General features: G+C 40.8%; 1 protein-coding gene and 1 long non-coding RNA gene across 5 annotated transcripts in view; one reads left to right on the top strand and one right to left on the bottom strand.

The window, feature by feature from the left end:
* Positions 1 to 3,773: 3,773 nt before the first annotated feature.
* LNP1 (leukemia NUP98 fusion partner 1) overlaps positions 3,774 to 23,454 on the bottom strand; it is a 39,995-nt gene continuing 20,314 nt past the window's right edge. For 3 of the 4 annotated variants that reach the window (XM_055567930.1, XM_055567929.1, XM_055567928.1), the window contains exons 2-4: positions 17,858 to 18,058; positions 9,011 to 9,241; positions 3,774 to 4,946 (exon numbers count right to left, since the gene is read on the bottom strand). In XM_055567930.1, the coding sequence (XP_055423905.1) occupies positions 4,797 to 4,946; positions 9,011 to 9,241; positions 17,858 to 18,019 (543 nt within the window). In that variant the 5' untranslated portion in view covers positions 18,020 to 18,058 and the 3' untranslated portion in view covers positions 3,774 to 4,796. The remainder of the gene's footprint in view (positions 4,947 to 9,010; positions 9,242 to 17,857; positions 18,059 to 23,454) is intronic. The other variant, XM_055567927.1, reaches the window with a different exon arrangement.
* On the top strand, positions 11,776 to 13,101 carry LOC129643454 (uncharacterized). Its single transcript, XR_008710313.1, has 2 exons — positions 11,776 to 12,030; positions 12,772 to 13,101. It is a non-coding gene; the product is annotated as an uncharacterized LOC129643454 (long non-coding RNA).

Raw genomic sequence — 23,454 nt, 5'->3', positions numbered from 1 at the left:
GATGTGGTGGCAGTGAGAATGGAATTTAGTAAGTCCCAGTGATATTTAGAGGCAAAATAGGCAGAAGTTGATGATTATTGGAATGGAGAACAAAAGAAGAGTACAAGATGGTTTCGACCCAAACCAAGTTCTTAGTTGACAACTGGTAAATGATAATAACCATTCACTGAGATAGGGAACCATAGCCTTGACTAGACGGACCTTTGTTGGCAAAGTAATGTCTCTGCTTTTCAATATGCTATCTAGGTTGGTCATAACTTTCCTTCCAAGGAGTAAGCATCTTTTCATTTCATGGCTGCAATCACCATCTGTAGTGATTTTGGAGCCCAGAAAAATAAAGTCTGACATTGTTTCCACTGTTTCCCCATCTATTTGCCATGAAGTGATGGGACCAGATGCCATGATCTTAGTTTTCTGAATGCTGAGCTTCAAGCCAACTTTTTCACTCTCCTCTTTCACTTTCATCAAGAGACTTTTTAGTTCCTCTTCACTTCTGCCATAAGGGTGATATAATCTGCATATCTGAGGTTATTGATATTTCTCCCGGCAATCTTGATTCCAGCTTGTGCTTCTTCCAGCCCAGTGTGAAGAAAAGCTGAAGAAAGTTGAGTGACAAAGAATTGATGCTTTTGAACTGTGGTGTTGGAGAAGACTCTTGAGAGCCCCTTGGACTGCAAGGAGATCCAACCAGTCCATCCTAAAGGAGATCAGTCCTGGGTGTTCATTGGAAGGACTGATGCTGAAGCTGAAACTCCAGTATTTTGGCCACCTTGTGCAAAGAGTTGACTCATTGGAAAAGACCCTGATGCTGGGAGGGATTGAGGGCCAGAGGAGAAGGGGACGACAGAGGATGAGATGGCTGGATGGCATCACTGACTCGATGGACATGAGTTTGGGTAAACTCTGGGAGTTGGTGATGGACAAGGCCTGGCGTGCTGCGATCCATGGGGTTGCAAAGAGTCAGACACGACTGAGTGACTGAACTGAACTGAGATAGGGAACATAAGAGGAGGGAAAGACAGGGGGCAAGAAATAATAATGTACTTTTTAAAAGTGAGTTTGAGGGAATTTCCTGGCAGTCCAGTGGTTAGGACTCCATGATTTCACTGCTGAGAGCCCAGGCTCAATCCTGGGTCTGGGAACTAAAATCTCACCAGCCTTGTGGTATGACCATAAAATTAATTTAAAAATGAGTTTGCAATGCCTATGAAAACTGCAACTAGATATATGTCTAAGGTCCAGTTGTGTGTGTGGGTGTGGTGCTCAAGAGAAAGGTCTGCATCACAGGAAGAGATTTAGGGGCCATTTGGGGCTTCCCTGGTGGCTCAGATGGTAAAGAATCTCCCTCAAGGCAGGAGACCTGGGTTCAATCCCTGGGTCAGGAAGATCCCCTGGAGAAGGGAATGGCAACCTACCAGTATTCCTGCATGGAGAACTCCATGGACAGAGGAGCCTGGCGGGCTGCAGACCATGGGGTCAGTTGGACATGACTGAGTGAATAACACACCACATAGGTAGCTGACCCCATGGGAATGTTTGAGATTGCTCAAAAAGAATAAGGGGAGTCAGACATACACCTAGAACACATGCCTAGACAAAGCCTAGAGGAAAGCCAACATTTAAGGGTTAAGGATTCCTCAACAAAGACTAACCAAGAATGATCAGTGAAGTCCAAGGAACCAGAGAATATAGATCATAACAACCAGAGAGGACTTCAGAAGGGAGAGAGTGGTCAGCAATGTCAGAAGCTGCCAGATAGTCAAGCTAAGGAAGTAGAGCAATGTTTTCATACAATTTGACAGTAAAGGGGACAAGAGTGACTTTGAAGAGAACAGCTTCCAAAGAAGGTAAGGATAAAAGTCACATTGCCACAGACTGAAAATTCAGGGAGGAATGTAATAGATACTCTTCAGGAAGTTTTCTGTGAAAGGAAAGATAGCTAAGGTAGTAATTCAGGGAAAACAAAGTGTTAGTCACTCATGTCTGACTTTTTGCAAGCCCATGGACTATGGCCCACCAGGCTCCTCTGTCCATGGAATTCTCCATGCAAGAATATTGCAGTGGGTAGCCAACCCCTTCTCCAGGGGATCTTCTGACCCAGGGATCAAACTTGGGTCACCTGCATTGCAGGCAGATTCTTTACCGTCTGAGCCACCAGGGAAGGCCAGGGTGGTAACTATTGGCTATTAAAAGTGGTACCTACTGATATGTTATGAGGGAAACTTTCTAAGACAGAACAGACTTGAGCACATTCTAAGCATGTTTCCTTTGTAATAACCATTAAAATTATGCACTCAATTATTTTATCAACTTCAAAAGATGTTATGATATATTATTAACTGAAATGAGTTAATGTTTGGACATAAGTTGTGTGTATCTGTGCACATGGATAATATTCTGAAAAGACAGAAAATAAAGTATATCTCTGAGTAAGTATAATAAGAATTTTTAATTTTTATTCTCTTTCTTTTATATCTTTATTATGACAAGTGTTGTTTTATTTTAAAACAAATTTTAAAAAGGCAATAAATAGGCAAAGTCATATTCAGAGAGTCCCCCCTTTTCCATGTACAATGGTCCTGAAAGTGTGCTGAAAATGGACTTTCCTTCAATTTGATAAAATATAGAATAAAATTCCTAATTCTGATTTTTGCAGGTATCATCATCCTTGAAGGGGAAGAACCTTCACACGTATCCTGGCTGGAGTGGAAGGTGGCTACTCTCTCAGTCAGCCAGCCGACGCGACCGGAGAACTCCAGGTATTTCTCCTTCCCATGGGTGGGCCACTTCTCCCCAGACCTTTATGTTGGGGCCACAGCAATGCATAGATCATCCCCACTTCTAAAATTTGGTTAGCAAGACTGAAAAGTACCCAAAGCAAAGGTGGGGAAACCAGTATTTTCCCCACAACTACAGCAGAACACAAACCTCGAAGGCAGGTCAGGTCCCATTCTCCACCTTGGTAGCAAACACACCAGGTACTAGATTGAAGTCATCTTGTACTTGTGTGAAAAAGCATCATTGGGAGGCTACATGAAAGTATCAACCCAAAATGGTGAAGGTACAAGTTGTATGAATTGAAAGAATGCAAGTTAATGATCATCAATATTTTACTTTTATTTCACTGTTTTCCTCTTCTCTTTTTCTTTCTTTTTACTAACTATGCCAAAGCTAGTTTGTTCTTACATAAGCAATCAGTTGTGGTATAGTTCTGGGAGATCTTTACAAAATAGAGATTCTTGCTACCCTTGGGCATTTAAAGATCCAAGACAGAGATAAAGAATAAAAAGGGGGCAGGAATAGAGACCCAGATGTAGAGAACAGACTTATGATTATGGACACAGCAGTGGAAGAAAAGGGTGGGACGGATTTGAGAGGGTGGCATTGAAACCTATACATTACCATATGGAAAACAGAGAGCCAGTGGGAAGTTGCTGTATGACACAGGGAGCACAAATCCAGTGTTCTGTGACAGCCCAGAGGGATGGGATGGGGAGCGGAGGGAGCTTCAAGAGGAGGGGACATATATATATATATAATATACACTTATGGCTGATTCACATTGTTATATGGCAGAAACCAACACAACGTTGTTAAGCAATTATCCTCCAAGTAAAATTTTTTTTAATTTTAAAAAAAGAATAAATAGGGAGATTTCAACTATCTCTCCTCCTAGGGAAAAAAAATAGAATATGGGCTCAACGTGTTTAATTAACCTGACTGTGGTGATGGTTTCACAAAGAATGTCAAATACATACACGTCGATCATCATGCTGAACAATTTAAATATATACAAATTTATTCATCAATTATACTTCAATAAAGCTGGAAAAAGAATAAAAAGTCCCTGCTTCAACAGCACATACAGTAACATTGGAACTTCTCTGGACACACAGAAGATTAGCACAGCGCGTGTGTAAGGGTGACGTGCAGATCTGTGCGAAGCATTCCATATGTTTCAAATAAGTCATGGGGTGTAATGTACAGCAAGGTGACGATAGTCAACAATACTGTATTGTATATTTGAAAGTTGCTAAGAGAGTAAATCTTAAAAGTTCTCATCATCAAAACTATAACCCATTTCCAAGTCCTGCTTTTCTCATTCACCTCTACCCATTTACAAGCAAATCACACACAGACTAAGTCAGGACCCTCTGCCAAAGGGAAAAAGATGTCCTGCCTCAGGTTAGGAACATGAGTCAGAATGAGCTGAGCTCTGGCCCTAACTCTGATTACCACCTCAGCAGTGAAAGACAGAACTTTCCTAAACTCCAGTTTCCTCTGCCAGCAAGTGAAAAGACTACACCCCACCTTGAGAGTGGTGAGGACTATTTCAGGTCATGCTTTCAAACTCTCCGCATAGTACCTGGCACCTTTAATTACCAGTTCTCATTAAATAATGGCCATTAGACATACTTATTTAATAACTTCTAGTAAGGAGTTCGAGTCACACCAATGACTTTTATTTAAGATTATTTGTGAGGCTGATGTGGAAGAAGGGTTGGTGAAGATGTGTAGGTGGCTCTTTAAATATCTCTCTTTACATTTTCAAGAATAACTTTATTCTATTAAAATACCTTTTATTCTTTTTATTCCCCTAAAAGGGCAACAGAGCAGATCATACTCTGAAAAGCAGGTGGGGTATGATGCAAACTGTCTTGGGGAGCAGCTGAATCAACCACCCACCTGAGTCACTCAGCATCTGCAGACCCTCTTACAGGTACCGTTCCTGGGTCTGGTAAATTGGGGCTCAAAAAACACAGCAGCGTCGGTAGCCATGGTGTGGAAGCAAAGGGTTATTTGAGCGCTTTTTCAGACAGGGTGGGCAGGTACACTTCTCCATGCTCTTCCTTCCTAGAGCTCCTTTTTTCCTCCACTTTCTTGCAAGACCTCACTTCCAGAAACGGGCGTTCTCTCTCATTTCTCTCCTTTCTGCTCTCAGGTCCCTGATAAAGAAGGATTGGAAAAGGGTAGATAGCTGACAACATTCAACATTTTTCCTAATTATCAGAAATGTAGGAAACTCTAATCATTTAGGAGACTTTCACATCTTAGTTTTTAGTAATAAATTAGCACAAGCCTAAGGGTGTTGCTAAAGCTTTAGTCATAAATAAAGGAAGAGGGGCCTTGGGCACCAGCAGATGGTCTGTGGAGGAAACTCAGCCTGCACATGACTTTGCCTCTAAGATACAAAGGGATGTGATTTCACAGTAAAATTAATACTCTTCTGGTACTTTTTGAAAAAGAATGTGGCAAGGGAATCATACATTGAATGATTCTAACCTCCTCACGGTCACTAAGGGCTTGCACTAAGTTTTCAGATAAGGACTAGGTAAAGAATGACGTGTCAAGAATGACATTCAACCACACGAACATTCCCCAACAAGTTGCCCAGGGGTCTGCATTCAATGATCAAATGAACGAACACAGACTGTTGTTCTAGGATGGGGCGATATGACACCAACTAGACTGGAGACCCTACTTCTTAGATTCTACACCTAGGCGGAGGGAGACAATCAACCAATAAGCCTGAAAGGAAATAAAAAAATAACAGGTAGTTATAAATGTAATGGTAACTATAAATAGGGTGATGTGATAGGGAACTGTGTGGAGACTGGGGGCAAGGGGAGAGGTGTGCTTCTTTGGTTTCCATGGTCAGAGGGTTAGTTTCAAAGGAATTACTTACAAAAGACTAGTATTGATAAATGTGGTGATGGTATCTATTTACACTTCAGTTTTTTAAATAAAAAAAATCATTATTCCCCCATTGTCCACTTGAATTGGAAATGCTGCAGAACTCCTGAGTGCCTATGAGGTGAACATAAGCAGTAACACTCAGATGAGCAAGGTCATGACTAGCCCAGCAGGGTGAGCTATGGGGATCTGGTTACTGAGGGGGTGTTATCCTCTGTACAGTGTTAAATTGTTTTCATACTGAGATTATTTCATTTCTATCTATAATGGTCCGCTAGTCAAAATCAGAAAGCAAAACAAATGATGATGCTGAGATACAGGTTAAGAGGGGCTTAAAAATTGTACTAGCCCTGTAAATGTGCCTCCAGATTATTTTCATTAGGTCCAGCACTTGTATTAAATCCATCAATCTGCTCATAATTCATATTTAGCAGCCAGGAATGTCTCTAATCCTTATAAGAACAGTATAAAATAGAGAAAATATAGTGATGATTATTTGCAATTTGGCTTTTCCCTCATTGAGAATAAAGACTATGTGAAAACTGCTCATAATAATGACCTGAAATATTTTTTTCTTATCTTATCACTTAGAAACAAAGTGAGAAAAATTATTTTTAAATGCCAGTTGAGTTTTTCAATATCAAACGGAAAAACTTTAATGTTATTGGTCATGAACAGATCACAAAAGCAGTTTTCTGGCTCTTCTTGATGTTAAAAGATGTAAAATTTAAATCTACATAGTAGTATACATTTGGCCCCCAAATAAAAGGCAATATACATCATTTTTAGATTTGCTGACAAATCACGCTTTTTAATGTAGTTAGTTAGTTTCAGAAAATCGCATCAATTGTTACACAGAAAAATGTTTTAAAGTATGCATTTTCAAAATTATTTTATTTGGAATGAAGAAAAATTTTATAATATAAAAGTAATATAAAATTTAAAATATTTAATTTAAAATTATTTATCATATATATTGATCACATAATATGAAAAGCATTTTAATGATTTTGTAAATTCCTAGCAGGTTTCTAGGTTATTATACAGTTGTCCCTCAGTATCCTCAAGGGGACTGGTTCCAAAACCACCCACGGGTACCAAGATGCATGGATGCTCAAGTTCACAAGTACAGAACCCAAGGACATGAAGGGCCAACTATATACAACTATGAACAGAGTTCTTGAGTCAAAAAAGTTGAAAAGGCTGCCTTGGTTATCTTGGCACTCAAAAGGAAGAACTTGAGAAATGAATGAAACAAACATTATTATATTTTAAGGATAAGGTAATGACATCTCTTTAAGTAAGAAAATTGATTTCACATTTACACACTTATGTAAACATGTGATATGAATTTTTTCTGTGGCCAACAGAATCAACAAAGAATTGTTCTGATTAAATTTTTTTTCAAAACACATTTATATCCTTCCTTACTCTAGAAAGAATTTAAAGCAAGTCAGTTCCCTGATTAATATAATTAATGACTTTAACAAGCAGTTTTGAAACAGATGTGAAAAAATATTTTATTCCTGCCAAAAGCTCATAATGTGAATCTAATCATGAGGAAATATCAGATGATTTCAAACTGAGCTTCATTCTAAAACATAACCAGCCAGTCTTATGAAAGATAAAGACTCAGGCATTGCTGCAGAAATAAAATAGCTTAAAGGGACATGAAAATCAGTTGTAACACATGATCTGGAATCTTGATATAAAAAATACTATTGGGACAACTGGAAAAATAGGAATAAGGCCAATAGATAAGATATTCTGTTGGTGTTCATTTCCTCAGTTTAATTACCATACTATATTTATATCCTTGTGCCCTTGTTCGGGGGTGGGAAGGAAAAAGAGAGTAAATGTAAATGGGATAATATGTTCACGTTTAGAGGGAATCTAGGTGAAAGGTGTAGTCTTGGCACTATTCTTGCAACCTTGTTCTAAATCTGAAAGCATATCTAAAAAAAAAAAGTATTAAAAAAAAAAAGACAAAATAGAAACCTTTAATAAGGTTTAGACACAGAAAGTGACCGCTGTTCACTATTCTTCCTTCCTTATTCCTTTTTTGATCCCGTAGAGACAGCACTTACTCAAGGGGAGTCATAGACACACAAGGTCACTGCGACAAAAGTGAAGTGCCACCGTGAGGCAAAGATGCACAGTGACAATCCCAGCAGCCGTCACAGCTAGGCAGAAAGCACCGAGCTCGGGGGACCCTGAGGTAGGAAGCCCCTGAGTGTCTTCCCCAGCCAGTCACAAAGCGCAGCTCAAGATCCAGGTGGATCTAGCCTTACTTGGTTGCTCCATCTACTACATGGCAGAAACATATCGTTACTCTTCTTTTGCAAAATAAAACCAAAATCAAAGACTCACCAAAAAAGAAGTATGCTGCTCAAGGCTGCTCAGTGAACACATTGCAAAGTTGAAAAACTAACCTCCAATTAACTGGTCTCTAGTTTGGGACTTTATGTATCAGTTTTGGCATCATCAGTGGTGTTCTAGTCCTCCCCCCGTTTCCTGCCTGTTTCCCTTATGCCTCACTTGGATTCCCACGAGGCCACTGTGACCACTCCTGCTCCTGCTCTCCATGGTGTCCAGAGAGTTCCTTCCGTGTGCTTTTTAAAGATACAGGGGGCACAACGCCATAACAAACTATTTCCTACCAGATTACATAGGGAAGGACAAGAGCATTAGGGACAGCTTTTTCTTTTTCAGATAGCGAAAGGAGAACAAATCACAATTATTTGTAATAAGGGTGATAGGAACAGTCTCAAAGAACTAGAGGACATTGGTAACAAAACATTCCAACCAGTACTTCTTCAGGAATTCTTCCTACACCCAATGTCTTTAAATAATAATAATTTAAAACCTATATGTACATCTGGGCTATCTAAAACAGGTGTCATTTTCCAAAGATCTCAATGCTTCTGCTGCTGCTAAGTCGCTTCAGTCGTATCCGACTCTGTGCGACCCCAGAGACGTCAGCCTACCAGGCTCCCCCGTCCCTGGGATTCTCCAGGCAAGAACACTGGAGTGTGTTGCCATTTCCTTCTCCAATGCATGAAAGTGAAAAGTGAAAGTGAAGTCGCTCAGTCGTGTCCGACTCTTTGCAACCCCATGGATTGCAGCCCACCAGGCTCCTCCATCCATGGGATTTTCCAGGCAAGAGTACTGGAGTGGGGTGCCACTGCCTTCTCTGAAAGATCTCAATGCCAAACTGTAAATAAGAAGCTAGATTTGTTCTCAAACTGGGAGAGTATGAACCCTTTGAGTTTCCTTTTTTAAGACAGCTTAAATATTCAATAACTCTGTTACATACCAAAGAGACGGAACGTTTGGTTCTAAAGCACAGTTGCTGTTCAAAGGAGTGTGAAAATGACTGAATTTTGGAATGGGATCTTCCTTTTGATTCCAATGGCTCCTTAAATGACCCATCCCCTGAGCACTTTCTGTGATCCCGCACTTGAGTGTGGCATCGAAATCCCTGGTCCTCATAAGAATACCTTCTAGGATGGCTGGCAGATGACATCATTCTGGGAAGTACAGGAAACTGGGAATACAGAATAAAAAATGTTACAATATAAAGAGACTGCACAATATTAGCACAGAGACAGAATGTCCATAGATTACCAACCAAAGGAATCTCATGTTGAACTGAAATTTTATCTTCTTGATCAGTAGGCCCTTTCTACAGCAATGAGGCAGTGGAGTCAATTGGTCAAAACATTAAATATCCCAAGACTAGCTTTGTTGCTTCTGTATCATTAGGGTGGTATAATCAAGTGTCCCAAGCCTTAAACTGACATGTAGAAAAAAAATTTCAAAATAATCAAATGAAAATTTTAAAGAAGCCATAAACATTAAAAAAAATAATACAAAGATGAATAGTTGTGTGATTTCTGTATGGAGAAGGAATTTCTAAGAGCAGAGAACAATAGAAGAAGTCAAAAGGAAAAAAAATTAATTTAATTACATAAGTAAAGCTAATATACATGAAAACAACACAAAATTATGCAGTGGACCAAAAAAAACCAAAATATTTGCTACATTTTACTAATATTGAATAAATACTCTGAAGATAAATAAGTATATTCACATATACATACAAACATAGAGGTCAGGTAACACAATGACAGCAACAGAAGATGATCAACAACTGGAAAATGATCAAAAGACAGAGTTCAGAGAAGCCAAACTTTTGAAAGAATTGTGACATTTGCTGTCCTAATTTCTCTTACTCTCCAAACCACTCCAATCCAGCTTTTGCAGCCACATGTTAGTTAGGATATTGGTCCCCATGTTGCCAAATGCTGTGCATGTTTTAGCCTTTCGTCCTCCATGTAGCCTCCAACCCAGGTGCCTAGGGAGCCATTCTGAAACAGTCTTTCTCTCGCCTTCTGCCATGGCACCTTCTTGGTTTCCCCTTCACCTTTCTGCCACTGTGTTTTAGAGGTTTGCTCACTTCTCCCTTCTGTCTGCTCACAATTGTTGGAGTCCCAAGCGCTCTAAACCAGTCCTCCCTCCCTTCCTTTGCTTTCTCACTTAACACTGTCTCCCTAAATGTCTCACCCCCAGACTTCAATTTCTATCTATACCCTAGTTTCCTCATTTATACTGACTTCTCCCCTGAGCTTCTGCCCGCTCAAAACTTCTCTTCTTGGTTTCCCATAGGCACACAACCTGATCCGTCCAAATTCGAGCTCATTGCCTCTCCTCCCCAGACCTGCTTCTCAAGTGCCCCTCAATTTAGAAAAGGCATCGCCATTCACCTGGTTGCTTGGGCCACCTTCCACATCCAATTGCCAAGTCAGTAGAATCCACCTCTCAAGTGTCTCTGAAAACCACTCACTTTTTTCCAGTGCCACCGTTACTACCCTAATCCAAGTCATCATTACCTTTCGCCCAGATTACAGTAGCAGCCTCCTACCTAGTTGGAGCTATCCTGGGTTCACTCTTACTCACTTTATTTCACTTTCCCCACAGCACCCAGCATAGTTAAAACAACTGCAACAAACATACCCCATCACACTTCATCTTGCACCACCCTCACCTCTTCATGGACGCAGCCTCGCTGGTCGCTTCCTGCAGCTCACTTGCTCCTAGCCGGCACAGGCATTTTCACAAGAGGTCCTCTCTGGCTGTGACCCCACCCCTTCACTTCATCACCAGCTAATCGCACTTCACTCACAGTGGAAACCACACCCCCCAAAAAGCCTTGCCTACCCCCTTGATTGGTCCAGGCCCCTGAAGCACTGTTAGACACTCTCCCTGAGGTCTTATACTTCTTCATGACGCTTTTCACAACTGTCGTTGATCTTCTGGTTGATTCTGTTACACGTCTCTCTTCTCCAGTAGACTGTGTGGTCCACGTGTCAAGGGCTACGTAACATTCTCTCCTAGAAACTCAGTACACAGCACTTTGCTGCCTTCACAACATGAGTTTATTAAATATACATTCAATGAATAAAAGTATAAAGAATGAAAGAAAAAGAAATACCAAGTGGTGAAAACTGTTTAGGCTTATTAGTAGTCAAAATTATGTTAAAATGAAATGACAACCAATTTTGCCTTTTGGGTTAGCAAAAAAAAGGTTTTTTTTTTGTGTTTGTTTGTTTGTTTGTTTTTTAATAATACTAACACTAGCAAGAGTGCAAGGGGATAGGCACTGTCATTCCTTGCTGGTAGCAGGACTATAAATGGATACAGCTTTCTTGGAAAGCTGTTGACAATATGAATCAAAAGGCTTAAAATAAGGTCCTCATTGCACATGGGCTGAATTGTGTCATCCCTTCCCCCACAACCTGCCCCACCAAATTCACATATTGAAGCCCCATGTGAATAGCTCACAATGTGACTGTATTTGGGGGTAGGGCCTTTAAAAATTAACTTAAAATGAGGCCATCAGGGTGGCCCTAATCCACTCTAACTAGTGTTCTTATAAGAGGAAGAAATTGAGAGACACCAGGGACATACTCATATGGAGGAGAGACCACGTGAAAACACAGGGAGTAGACGTTTTCTATAGATGTTTTCTGTACTGATCACTTATATTGTCAGTAAAAAAAGAATAATAATACGCTAAAAAATTGAGACTGGGACACAGAAGGACTAATACTTCATGATTCCACTTATATAACATCCGAAATGGTCAAGCTCCTAGAAGGAAGGACTAGAATGGTGGGTGCCAAGGGCTGGGGCAGTTGCTAATTAGCAGGTATAACATTTCAGTGCACTGGTTCAGAGGCCACGCTTCCCCTGCAGGGGGCGTGGTACCACCCTTTGTCAAGAGGACTGAGATTCCACATGCTTCACGGCGCAGCTAAACTAAATAAATAAATAGTAAGTTCTAGAGTTCTGCGGTACAACCTTGTGCCTAAAGGTAACAATACTGTATCGTGCACTTAAAAATCTGCCAAACAGGATAAATCTCATGTTACATGTTCTTATCACATCAAAAATCTTAAAAAATAAAATTTAAAAGATGTGAGACTGGGAATGAAATGTATGTGTTTGTACAAATGTTCTTTTCCATTGATAGGCATAAAAAAAATGGCAAGGGTTTCCATCACAATGTAAATAAAGTGTACCCTTAATATCTCCTTATGTCAGATGAAATTTCCAGTTAGTCTGTTTAGGTGCGGAAGCTTGTGAGAAACAAGCTTTAAAAGCACTCTAACTGGTAACATAGAAACATATATTACCATATGTAAAATAGATAGCCAATGGGAATTTGTGTATGTCTCAGGGAACTCAAACTGGGGCTTGGTGACAACCTAGAGGGGTGGGATGGGGAGGGAGGCAGAAGGGAGGTTCAAGAGGGAGGGGAAACATGTATACCTACGGCTGATTCAAATGCAGAAACCAACATAATACTGTAAAGCAATTATCCTTTGATTACAAATAAATAAACACACACACATAAAAAGCACTCTAATTGGTTACATGGAAATTTTCCCACTTTTAAAAATGTTTTCTTAGTAAGCAAGCTCTACTTTTGGAATTTTATATGCCCTTCTAATGCAATTTCCCCCACAAAGACTTGAATCAATACCCTAAAAAGCTTTTTTTTTTTTTTTCAAGGTGTGGAATGTCACTTCCACGTCCATGGATCAACCTTATCCATCTATCTCCTGTGCTGTGACGCAGGTCCTCGTGTGAGGCATGGGATCCCCCACACTCTGAGCTCATGACCTGGGCTCCCCGGCTCCCAGGCTACAAAGCCTGCAGCAGGCATGGACTTGTTAGAGCACTCCCAGGAGTTAATAGTGCTCTGACTAGAAAAGAGTGCTCTGAACAACCTTGCTGTTTCTCACAGGGATGCCAGAAAACCATTTCTCTCCAAAAAAAATCCTATGCACTCTTGACTCCAAGCCATAGGTTCTTGCCTTTTGAAAATATAGTTATGTAACACCTTCACTCCAAGAACTACTTGAAGTTTTTTATTCTGGGTGTAATTATAATCACCCTTCAATTGTACCCCTCCTGCCCTCTGAGTAAATGCAAGCACCTGAGCATGATGAGAAATAATTGGGGAAAAGATCCAGGTGTTGAGATAATTAAGACCCATGTTGAATCTTAGTGCACTGTGTGTATCAGGCTCTCTGGGGACCAGGCCTTATCTCTAATCTCTGAACAAATCCTACAAGGGAGTCATTCTTCCCCTTTCACAGATGAGGAAAATGAATCTTGGTTTGGCTAAGAAACTTGCCTAAGACTTACATGACTAGTGACTTTATGGAGAGGTAAATGCTTAAGCATAAGATGTCTCTTCCTTGGATTATTGTAGTTGTTGTTGTTTAGTGACTAAGTCATGTCTGACTCTGTGACCCCACAGAATGGAACCTGCCAGGCTCCTCTGTCTATAAGATTTTCCAGGCAAGAATACTGGAGTGGGTTGTCATTTCCTTCTCCAGGGGATCTTCCCAACCCAAGGATCAAATCTGCATTTCCTGCTTGGCAGGCTGATTCTTTACCTCTGAGCCACCTGGGAAACCCCTTAATCAGATTAATAATCCCAAACTTGTATCTTCAACAACAGCAACAAGTTCATTCTATTTCTAAGTGAAACATGGCTTTAAACAATGTACCAGTTTATACAAAATCTTATTACAAAAGTAATAATAATTTGTCGGTCTTTAGGAAATAGTCTAAATGAATTTTATGTGAGGAATATTAACTGCCTATCAACAGAGCCAAGAGATTTATAAATTAGTCAATTAGCATTATACAGAAACAGCATCAGGAAAAAAAGGTTCAACTGGTAAAATGGTAGGTCGATACCATCCACTGGACCTCCTTTAGGGAAACTAAAAGACAATTTAAACTCTGACACATAAGGAAAAAGAGGAGGAGGAGGGAGAGGAGGTGGGATAGAGAGGGGGAGAAAAAGTGCTTACTCGGTCCCAGGCACTGTTCTAAGCACACTGCACACACTACTCACTGAATCCTAAGAACACCTGCATGATGTATGCACTGTTTTCATCGATCCCATTCACAAAGACGGCCTCTGAGACAGAGGGAGGTTATGCAGCCAGCAGTAGACACTGGGAGGCACCTCAGAGCCCTCACTCTTACTCCACTCTGCTGCCTTCCCAGAAACTCCTCTATCTTGGCCTCTATTGATAGTAGAAGAGAGGAAACAAGTCCAGGGAACATTAATGATAAATGCTCCCCTGTAGAACTGTCACTGATGCCTGAAATTTATTACTAATTTCTTTGGATCAAGTTTGTCTCCTCTTGAAATGGAATACAAATTTAAGCTGAAAAACAAGGAACCACATTAGTCACAAAACTTTAGGGCATCCCCTTCGTTTCAGGTGTGAGAAATCCTCTAAGGGGGCCAAGGCCCACCCTACCCCTGTAGTGAGCAACTGCTGGAGAACCACCACTGAAGTGAGATACTACAATGGTGAGAGTGTGTAACAACCCTTAGGTCAGTCAGTCAAAAAAGTTAAAATTAGATATATATTCTACAGTTTTCTTCCCTGGTAGCTCAGCTGGGAAAGAATCTGCCTTAATGCAGGAGATCCTGGCTCAATTCCTGGGTTAGCAAGATCTGCTGGAGAAGGGATAGGCTACCCACTCCAGTATTCTTGGGCTTCCCTGGTGGCTCAGATGGTAAAGAATCTGCCTGCAATACGGAAAACCTGAGTTCGATCTCTGGGTTGGGAAGAGCCTCTGGAGAAGGGAACAGTTACCCACTCCAGTATTCTGGCCTGGAGAACTCCATGGACAGAGGAGCCTGGTGGGATACAGTCCAAGGGGTCACAAAGAATCGGACCTGACTGAGCGACTTTCACTTCATTTCACTTCGGCAGTTTTAAATTAAGACTATAAAGACAGAATATAAAATTGGTTAAAGGTGATTTTTTTTAAAAAGAAAAAAAAAATCCCTTGGGGTACAGATAGGTAAGAGGTTTATTTTGAACCCCCTCAAATGATATGAAGTGGACCAGCACATGTTGTGCCTATGTGAGCATCGAAGAAGCACTGAGAAAGCCCAAGGCCAGGGAACTCAGTTCCCCCTTGAAGAGGTCTATCATTCAGCATAATCCTCACTTCCACTAGGCCCTAACTGTGTAGAACAAAGCTAAGAGAACCACATTAATCTGAAGATGACTAGAAAGTCAAATCAACTACTTAAAATTCACTTTCAGTGAGTAGAATAAATAAGGGATATGCAGATTTTTCTACTTCAAGTTTGTATTCATGTGACAATGGAGGGAGGAAGATTTGTTCAATAATGAGAGAGACGAAAAAAAAATTTTTTTTTTCACACAAGTACCTCAGAACAGTAAAGTTAGATTTTTAACTTGATTTAAATCAGCAATCACAGATTATAATGAGTCTTGTCAAAAAGTAGTGTGTGTTCTCTATAATCTAAGAAATTTGTAATAAATTTCAGGCATCAGTGACAATTCTACAGGGGAGCTTTTATCATAATGCTCCATGGACTTGTTTCCTCTCTTCTACTACCAGGAGAAGCCAAAAGTAGCAGTGTTCTCTAAGATGGAGCAAGCTTTATACCTTGTCTACCTCATTCTTTCTGCCAAATTTGTATTTTCCACCAGCTTGGACACGCCACAAGCACAGACGCCATATATGTCTTCTTTTCCCCTGTAATCCTATTGTGCCTTGAACAACAACTGGCGTACAGTCGGTGTTCGATAAATATGTGTGATGATTTAATGTTCCATCACTATGGTTTTGCAAGAATCGTGAGGCTCAAGACCCATAGTGGAAACCACATGCAAATAGGAAAGAAGGGGAAAATTCTTCGCATGAATATAAAACTGATGGATGTAGGCTACTAACAGGTTGCAACAAGGGAGAAGCCTTTGAGTGGAGCAGTGGGGAGAGAAAAAAAAAAAAAAAGATAAGGCTAAGAGTAAGCTTTTTTTATTTTAAGTTGTTTCTGAGCTCAAAGCAAAACACAAAACTTGAAAACCTAATTGTTCTCATATCTCCAAAGTAAGAAAAATTTGAGCACATTTTAGAGTCAGGAAAAGTTAAGTATCCAACTACAGATTCACTTCAGAAATACAGGCATTGTGTGAGGAGGGATGAGGAATCAGGCCCTCCATTCTCCAGGACTCTGCCTCTTTTGCCCGGGGTCTCCCAATCTGCGCTCTGTGTTTCATGCTTTCTCTACTCAGTTAGGTCGTCATGTTTCGCCCATGCTTTTGTTTCCTTAAATAAACACATGCTTTCTGCATGCTAGTCTGCTAATTATGGAATTGTCAACTCGGAGAATCGAAACAGGTTAACTCAGGCAGATGCCCAAAGCCAGTATGAGCAGGAAAAGATAGATGGATCCTCTTTAGAAATGTTATACACAGAAATTCTGCTATTCTCCAATAGTTTAAGGCAAACAACATTGCAACCTACAAGTGGACTCTCTAAATAGGGTAGATCATCCTAGTTTTTAAAGTCTAATAAATGCTAAAATCTATTCAGGAAACTATTATTTTATGTCATGTTTATTTGTTTTCATATTTTGGTGGCTCCAAAGGGCTGTTGTGATAAACAGTGAACCTCATTTTTTTTCTCTTTGTTTCTCCCTGGTTCTCGCTGTTTGGCTAAACACTAGTCATATTCCTGGTTCACACATTATGAATACCTCCCTCAGTGTGGGCCATAAAAGATTAAAACATGAGCATAATAAGCAAGGGTTTATTTTATAACAGAATTATGGAAAGTGAGACTAGAAGGGTTCTTGTAGATCATCCAGTGCAACCTCTGTCTTTTTTCACTTAAAGAACCTGGAGTTCAGTGAAATGTTGAAATGCTCCCTTGGTCCCTGATTATGCTTTTTAAGAGAACTATTTTCAAATATTTGTGTCTCAAAGAGGTCTCATTCCTCAAACTTGCTCATCATTTGGAGTATAAGACTGCTTTACATGCTTTAATATACTTCACATACATTATGCTTCTGGGAACTTCAGAGCCAAAAATAAAATAACATCACCCCTGAAACTTATTTGGTTCTGGAGTTAGCATAGCAGGGGGTTGGAGATATATTCTCTGGTAGCTGGAATTCTAAGTGCACGTGTACCCACTGCCGAGTCCACACCTGGTCAGGTCCACCCATTTCCCTCTCAAGAGCTCTCCTGTCCCCTGCCTAGCCATGGAAAAACAGTGCTGAGGGTGGTAGAATGTTGGCTTTCTCTCCCACCAGGAAACTAAATGAGAACCAGAAGAAAGAGTACATCAAATTGATCAGGGGTAGTGACTTATTAAGTAGAATCCCCAATTCCTTAGATGCCACCAAATAGTGGAGCTATTTTCAGTATTTCAAAAAGACTGCTGGAAATCAAACAGTGATCCACACCAGTGCTACACAGACTATAACATCAGGTTTCTTTCCTTTGGCTTGAATTATATTACCTCTCAATAGGATTATCCCAGGCTTATCAGGAGCTCTGAGTAGCAGTTAAACATATCTTAGGTTGCTAAAAATGAAGGAATCATTACTTAATAGATGAAAATCAGGTCCCTTGGAGGACAAGATTAAATGATAAAAGGGATTTTTTGTGAGTATAAAAAAAGGTTTGGAAGTACTCATTTCAACCAAAGAAAACTTTGTATCATAGGACCCTCAAAAAAATAGAAGAGAAAGCCCCCTCCCCTAGTTTGGTTCTCCCCTGGTTCCATTGTAACAACTCACTGGGCAGGGCAGGGAGCTTTTCCTGTAACTGGCGTCTTGTGATCCACGGCGGTCCCGGAGTCCTCGCTCATCCTCCTCTATCCAGCTGTGACCCCAGAAGCTGCTCATCCATTTGGCAAAAGACACATCATCATCATCATCATCATCATCTTTGTGCTCCATGTAAAGGCGCTTCAGAATATCCAAGGCCCGTCCCTAAATCTAGCAGAGAGAAATATCACCCAACAGGGCTGACTCGATGAAACCCAGGATCTCCCCAAGTGACAAAACGAAACTGATGTTTTCAAATGGTCTCTGATAATGGAATCCTTAAAGGAGAAAGATTTACTAAACAACCACTTCACAATCAGGCAGCCTCTGGTAATGTCTATTTATAAATTGTGCAGCCCACATTCCCCTCCCCTCCCCCTGTCTTTTTAAATTGAGAGGCTTTTTAATCCTTCCATTGCTGGGGTTCTGCCTCGCAGCCGAAGGGTGGGAAGCACAGTCCACTGCCTGGTTTTCCCCGTGCTTTGTTGCTGATGGCATGTGATGGCCTCTCCAGCTGTCAATGGTGATAGAGCACGACCCTCATAACATGCCTGTCAGCTCCAGGCCAGCTCTAAAACGGGGCCACTTACAAGGGACAGACCGCAGCCTGCAAGATAGCCGGCTATTGGTATGTCATATCTAGAGCCAGATTCTCCTAAAAAATAAATTTGATACTGATATAAAATCTAGCTCCTGGGGCAAAAAGAAGGGTTTTTTTTGATGTGCTATTTATACATGTACAAAGGTAAAGGATATACATATGCAATGTGCAAATCTTAAGCGTACGGTCTGATGGATTTGTACACACATATACCCCTCTAATGACCACAACTATTCAGGTGAAGACATTCCCAGCACCCTGGCAGTCTCCCTCTTTTCCCATTCTAATCTCATCTCCCTCCAAAAGGTTAAGATTTCTGACCTCTATCACTGTAGATTAATTTTGCCTGTTTTTGACTTTTCAATGGAATTATATAGTATGTATTATTCTGTGTCACAACATTATGTTAGTGAGATTTGTCCTCGCTTTTATAGTAACAGTAGTTCATGCTACATAGTAATGTATAGTATGATTCTCCAACTTTTTAAAAATTCAGTCTACTATTGATGGTCTTTTGGGGCTGTCATATTTGGGTTGTTTCCATTTGGGGCTGTTATTAATAGAGCTTCTATGAACATTAGAGTCTCTCTTAGTAGGCTTTTTCTTCCCCAAGGTAAGGAGAATATTACATTTATTGAGCTCCTACTCTGTGCCAGGTATGGAGTCAAGTATCTTACATATGTTATTTTCATTATTAACAACCCTGTGCTTGGGGTATTTTCATCATATTTTATAGATGAGGAAATTTAATTCATAGATTATCACTTTCCCAAGGTGAAATTACTTCTGAGCAGCATAGCCAAGTTTGAAGCTAGAAGTAAGCCCAGGTTCTCTCCACAGTTCTGCCAGTATTCCAAGAAATTTTTGATAAATTTTATATTTATAAATAGAAGCGTTCTTGGACATATTGCGTATAAAGTTTCTTCCTTGAGCTGTAAAAATTGACTTAACTGTAACCAATGTTCCTAGAGTACTGTTCTACAACTTACCTTACTAAGGGAAAGTAACCAATGCACAAGATGGCTTATATTTTTATTTTTTGCTTTAAATTATAGGGTTCATGCTTGTTACTTTGTAATATTTTTATTAAAGAATGGAGGAAGCCTGGCTTCTCAGTGACCCAGACGAGAAAGGAAAATATATAATCCTATGTCATCACTGTTGGTTGTCTCTGTCATTAAAGAAAGAAATCAGATAATTTTCCTTGGGGAAACAGAACCAGGTTTGTCCACAAAAGATGACAATGGATGGACTTTCTTTTTTTCTGTTTCCCTTAAGACAAAACTGTGTTTTCTTCCAATTTCTGAAAAAAAAAAAAAAAAAAATCTGGGCAGGGGGTGGAGAACCCAGAGCAGATAATATCTAATTACTTCAAAGTATTGTAGGGAAAAGGAAATAGGACTTCATCTTAAAACCTCTTTGAATAATATCTGTCTCTTGCACTTCTGAGTGTGAAAGTCATTCAGTCGAGTCAGACTCTTTGTGACCCCATGGACTATACAATCCATGGAATTCTCCAGGCCAGAATACTGGAGTGGGTAGCCTTTCCCTTCTCCAGGGGATCTTCCCAACCCAGGGATTGAACCCAGGTCTCCCACATTGCAGGTGAATTCTTTACCAACTGAGTCACCAGGGAAGCCCAAGCATACTGGAGTGGGTGGCCTATCCCTTCTCCAGGGGATCGTCCTGACCCAGGAATTGAACCAGGGCCTCCTGCATTGCAGGCGGATTCTTTACCAGCTGAGCCACCAGAGAGCTCTCCCCTTTACACCCTATGTGCTCAGTCACTCAGTCGTATCCAACCATTTGTGACCCTAGGGACTGTAGTCCCTGAGGCTCCTCTGTCCCTGAGATTTTTCCAGGCAAGAATACTGGAGTGGGTTGCCATTTCCTACTCCAGGGTATTTTCCCAACTCAGGAACTGAACCTCAGTCTCTTGCATCTCCTATCTTGACAGGCAGTTTCTTTACCACTAATGCTACCTGGGAAGCCCTTAATGCCTTACAGGCAAAAACAATTCAGATATTGGAAATGTGCAGAAAAAATGTATCTGTTTATATACACACACACACACACACACACACACATATATGAATTTATTATGAGGAATTGGTTCGTGCAATTATAGACCAGAAATCTCACAATCTGCCAGTCTGCTAGCTGGAGACCCAAGAAAGCAAGTGGTGTAATTCAATATGAGTCCAAGGGCCTCCACGGAAAGCAAGGATGTAAGTCCCAGTCCAAGTACAGAGAAGATGAGATGAGATAGCTCAGTTCAAGCAGTAAGGAAAGAAAAAAAGGGTGAATTTCACCTTCATTTGCCTTCTGTTCTATGCCAGTCCTCAACTGATTGTATGATGCCCACCCACAATGGCCAATTTACTTTACTGAGCCCACTGATTCAAATGCTAATCTTATCTAGAAACATCCTCACAGATATCCCCCAAAATAATGTTTAGTGTAGGTGCCCCCATAGCCAGTAAAATTGACATATAAAATTATCACAAAGGAACTAATCCCATTCCCAAGACTCCACCCTCAGGATCTACTTATCTTCCAAAAGGCTCCATCTCCAAATACATCTCTCACAATATGGATCAAGCTTTAACACAAGAACCTTGGAGGACCACAGACACTCAGTTCACAGGAAGCTGCCTACATGACCAGTACCCAGTAAAAACCCTGGGCATTAAGTCTTTAATGAGCAATTGAACAATGTTTCACACATGTTATTTCACACTTAACTGCTGGTAAAATTAAGCACATCTTATGGGAGTGAAATGGAAAGGGAATTTTGGAGGCTTATTCCTAGTATCCTTCAGACTTCACCCAATATGTCTTTCCCTTTCTGATTCTATATCCTCTCAGTGCAATAAATTTTATCCACAAGTACAACTATGTGACGAGTCTTGTGGATTATTCCAGCAAATCCCTGAACTAGGGGGTGGCAGTTGGTGTCAAAAGTGGGATTCACTAAAACAACCCCAACTCACTGAAATATGGCTAAAGCAGTGTCTGGAAAAAGGATAAAGGGGACATCATAATAAACTTTTGATGCAAACTGGCTACCTAGTCATCTGTGGTATGAAACATCAGCAGAGATGATGTCTGTTGTGAAAGGTAAAGATTAACTATGGAATTTCAAAATGATACAGGTAAGTCCAGGAGAATCTGCTCATTGAAAGTATTGATTGCTTTTGGCAATGGTAGCTAAAGTGACAAGATTAAAAATTGCAGTTGCAACCTAGATGATGCCTTAGGGTTTTGTTCTCTCCTCCCAGTGGGAGGGGAAAAGATTGTCAGTGCCAAGGCTAAAGCAAGCTTCAGATAAACCAGAAATAAAAGAGAAGGGAAAAGCAATACTCTGTCCTCTGGTACAGTTGCTGCTGCTGCTAAGTCGCTTCAGTCGTATCCGACTCTGTGTGACCCCATAGACGGCAGCCCACCAGGCTCCCCCGTCCCTGGGATTCTCCAGGCAAGAACCCTGGAGTGGGTTGCCATTTCCTTCTCCAATGCATGAAAGTGAAAAGTGAAAGTGAAGTCACTCAGTCGTGTCCGACTCTTAGCGACCCCATGGACTGCAGCCCACCAGGCTCCCCCGTCCCTGGGATTCTCCAGGCAAGAGTACTGGAGTGGGGTGCCATTGCCTCCTCCATCTGGTACAATAGCCCCTTACACTCCAGCTGGGATTTCTCAGCAGCTGTAATGCCAATCCTGAAAAGTGTTGAGGGGGTTGTACAAACTTGCAATGAAAAAAAGAGGGAGAAAGAAAGAATGGAGAGACTTTTTAAAAAAATGACTTTTTTTGTGGCTACTACTTCTGGTTGTATGATAAAAACTGATACAAAATACTATATGCCTATAATTTCATACATGTTAGAGGGATTATCCCAAATCAGGGAAAGCTCCCCAATAAAAGGTGTTGGTAGAACATAAAATCCTTGCTTTTTGCTGCTGGTGGATGGGTTAAAATTTAAATGCTGGCTATTGAAATCTCACAGCTGATTATTTTTGCTAAGATTTTTGCCTGTTGGAGCCTATGAGAAAGGTAGACAACAAAAAAAAGAGAGAAAATCTCTATAGGAAAATCTACTTTTGAGTTTTAAAAGTCAGGTTTTGATTTGCTAAGTTCTTGCAAAATCAGATGTCTAATTCTTAGAGGCTGATAATTTTCCAGCCTAATGTGCATAGTTTTGAGTGGTTCAATTTGAACTTTAAGTCTGGCAGGATAAAAAGGACCTGGAACCTCACTGTCTGACCCAGTAGTCTCTTGGCTTTGCTGCTGCTAAAGAAGAAAAGTCCTTTTTGGAATCCTGGATTCAGAGATCCTATTTACCTGGACCTAACAGGAGGCTGAGGGCTTGCCAGGTGGCTCAGCGGTAAAGAATCTGCCTGCCAATGCAGGAGCCATAGATGTGGGTTCAATCCTTGGGTCGGGAAGATCCCCTGGAGGAGGAAACAGCAACACACTTCAATATTCTTGCCTGGGAAATCCCATGGACAGAGGAACCTGGCGGCTCCATGGAGGTTGCAAAGTGTTGGACACAACTAAATGACTGAGCATGCATGCAACGTCACATAATGATTGCGAGAGACTGTTCCAACTTCTGAAAGCAGACATAGGCTCAATGAATAGAATCCAGGCTCTGGGAGATATAAGACATCCTCCCCTTCCACCTTGTGGGGCCATAAACTATAAAAACACTATGGATGCTTACTGAACCCCATTGTTCATTTGCAGATGTCCATGGGAAAGGGTTTGTTCTCTGACGGGACCATCTGAAACCAAAATGCTAGTAACTCTACCTAATGTAGGGATGAATTGCATCTCAGATGATTAATCATAAGACACTTGTGATTCCTGTCAAAACTCCAAATTGGGAGAGAGCACATTACGGGGAGTGGGACCTCTCCACCCACTCCTAAAAGATAGGGTTCTCACCCCTCTTCCCAAGGATATCTCACA

Source organism: Bubalus kerabau, chromosome 2, assembly GCF_029407905.1.
Source record: "Bubalus kerabau isolate K-KA32 ecotype Philippines breed swamp buffalo chromosome 2, PCC_UOA_SB_1v2, whole genome shotgun sequence".
NCBI classification, from domain to species: domain Eukaryota; kingdom Metazoa; phylum Chordata; class Mammalia; order Artiodactyla; family Bovidae; genus Bubalus; species Bubalus kerabau.
Note: the sequence above shows the minus strand (reverse complement) of the source record. Positions and strands in the feature narration are given on the sequence as shown.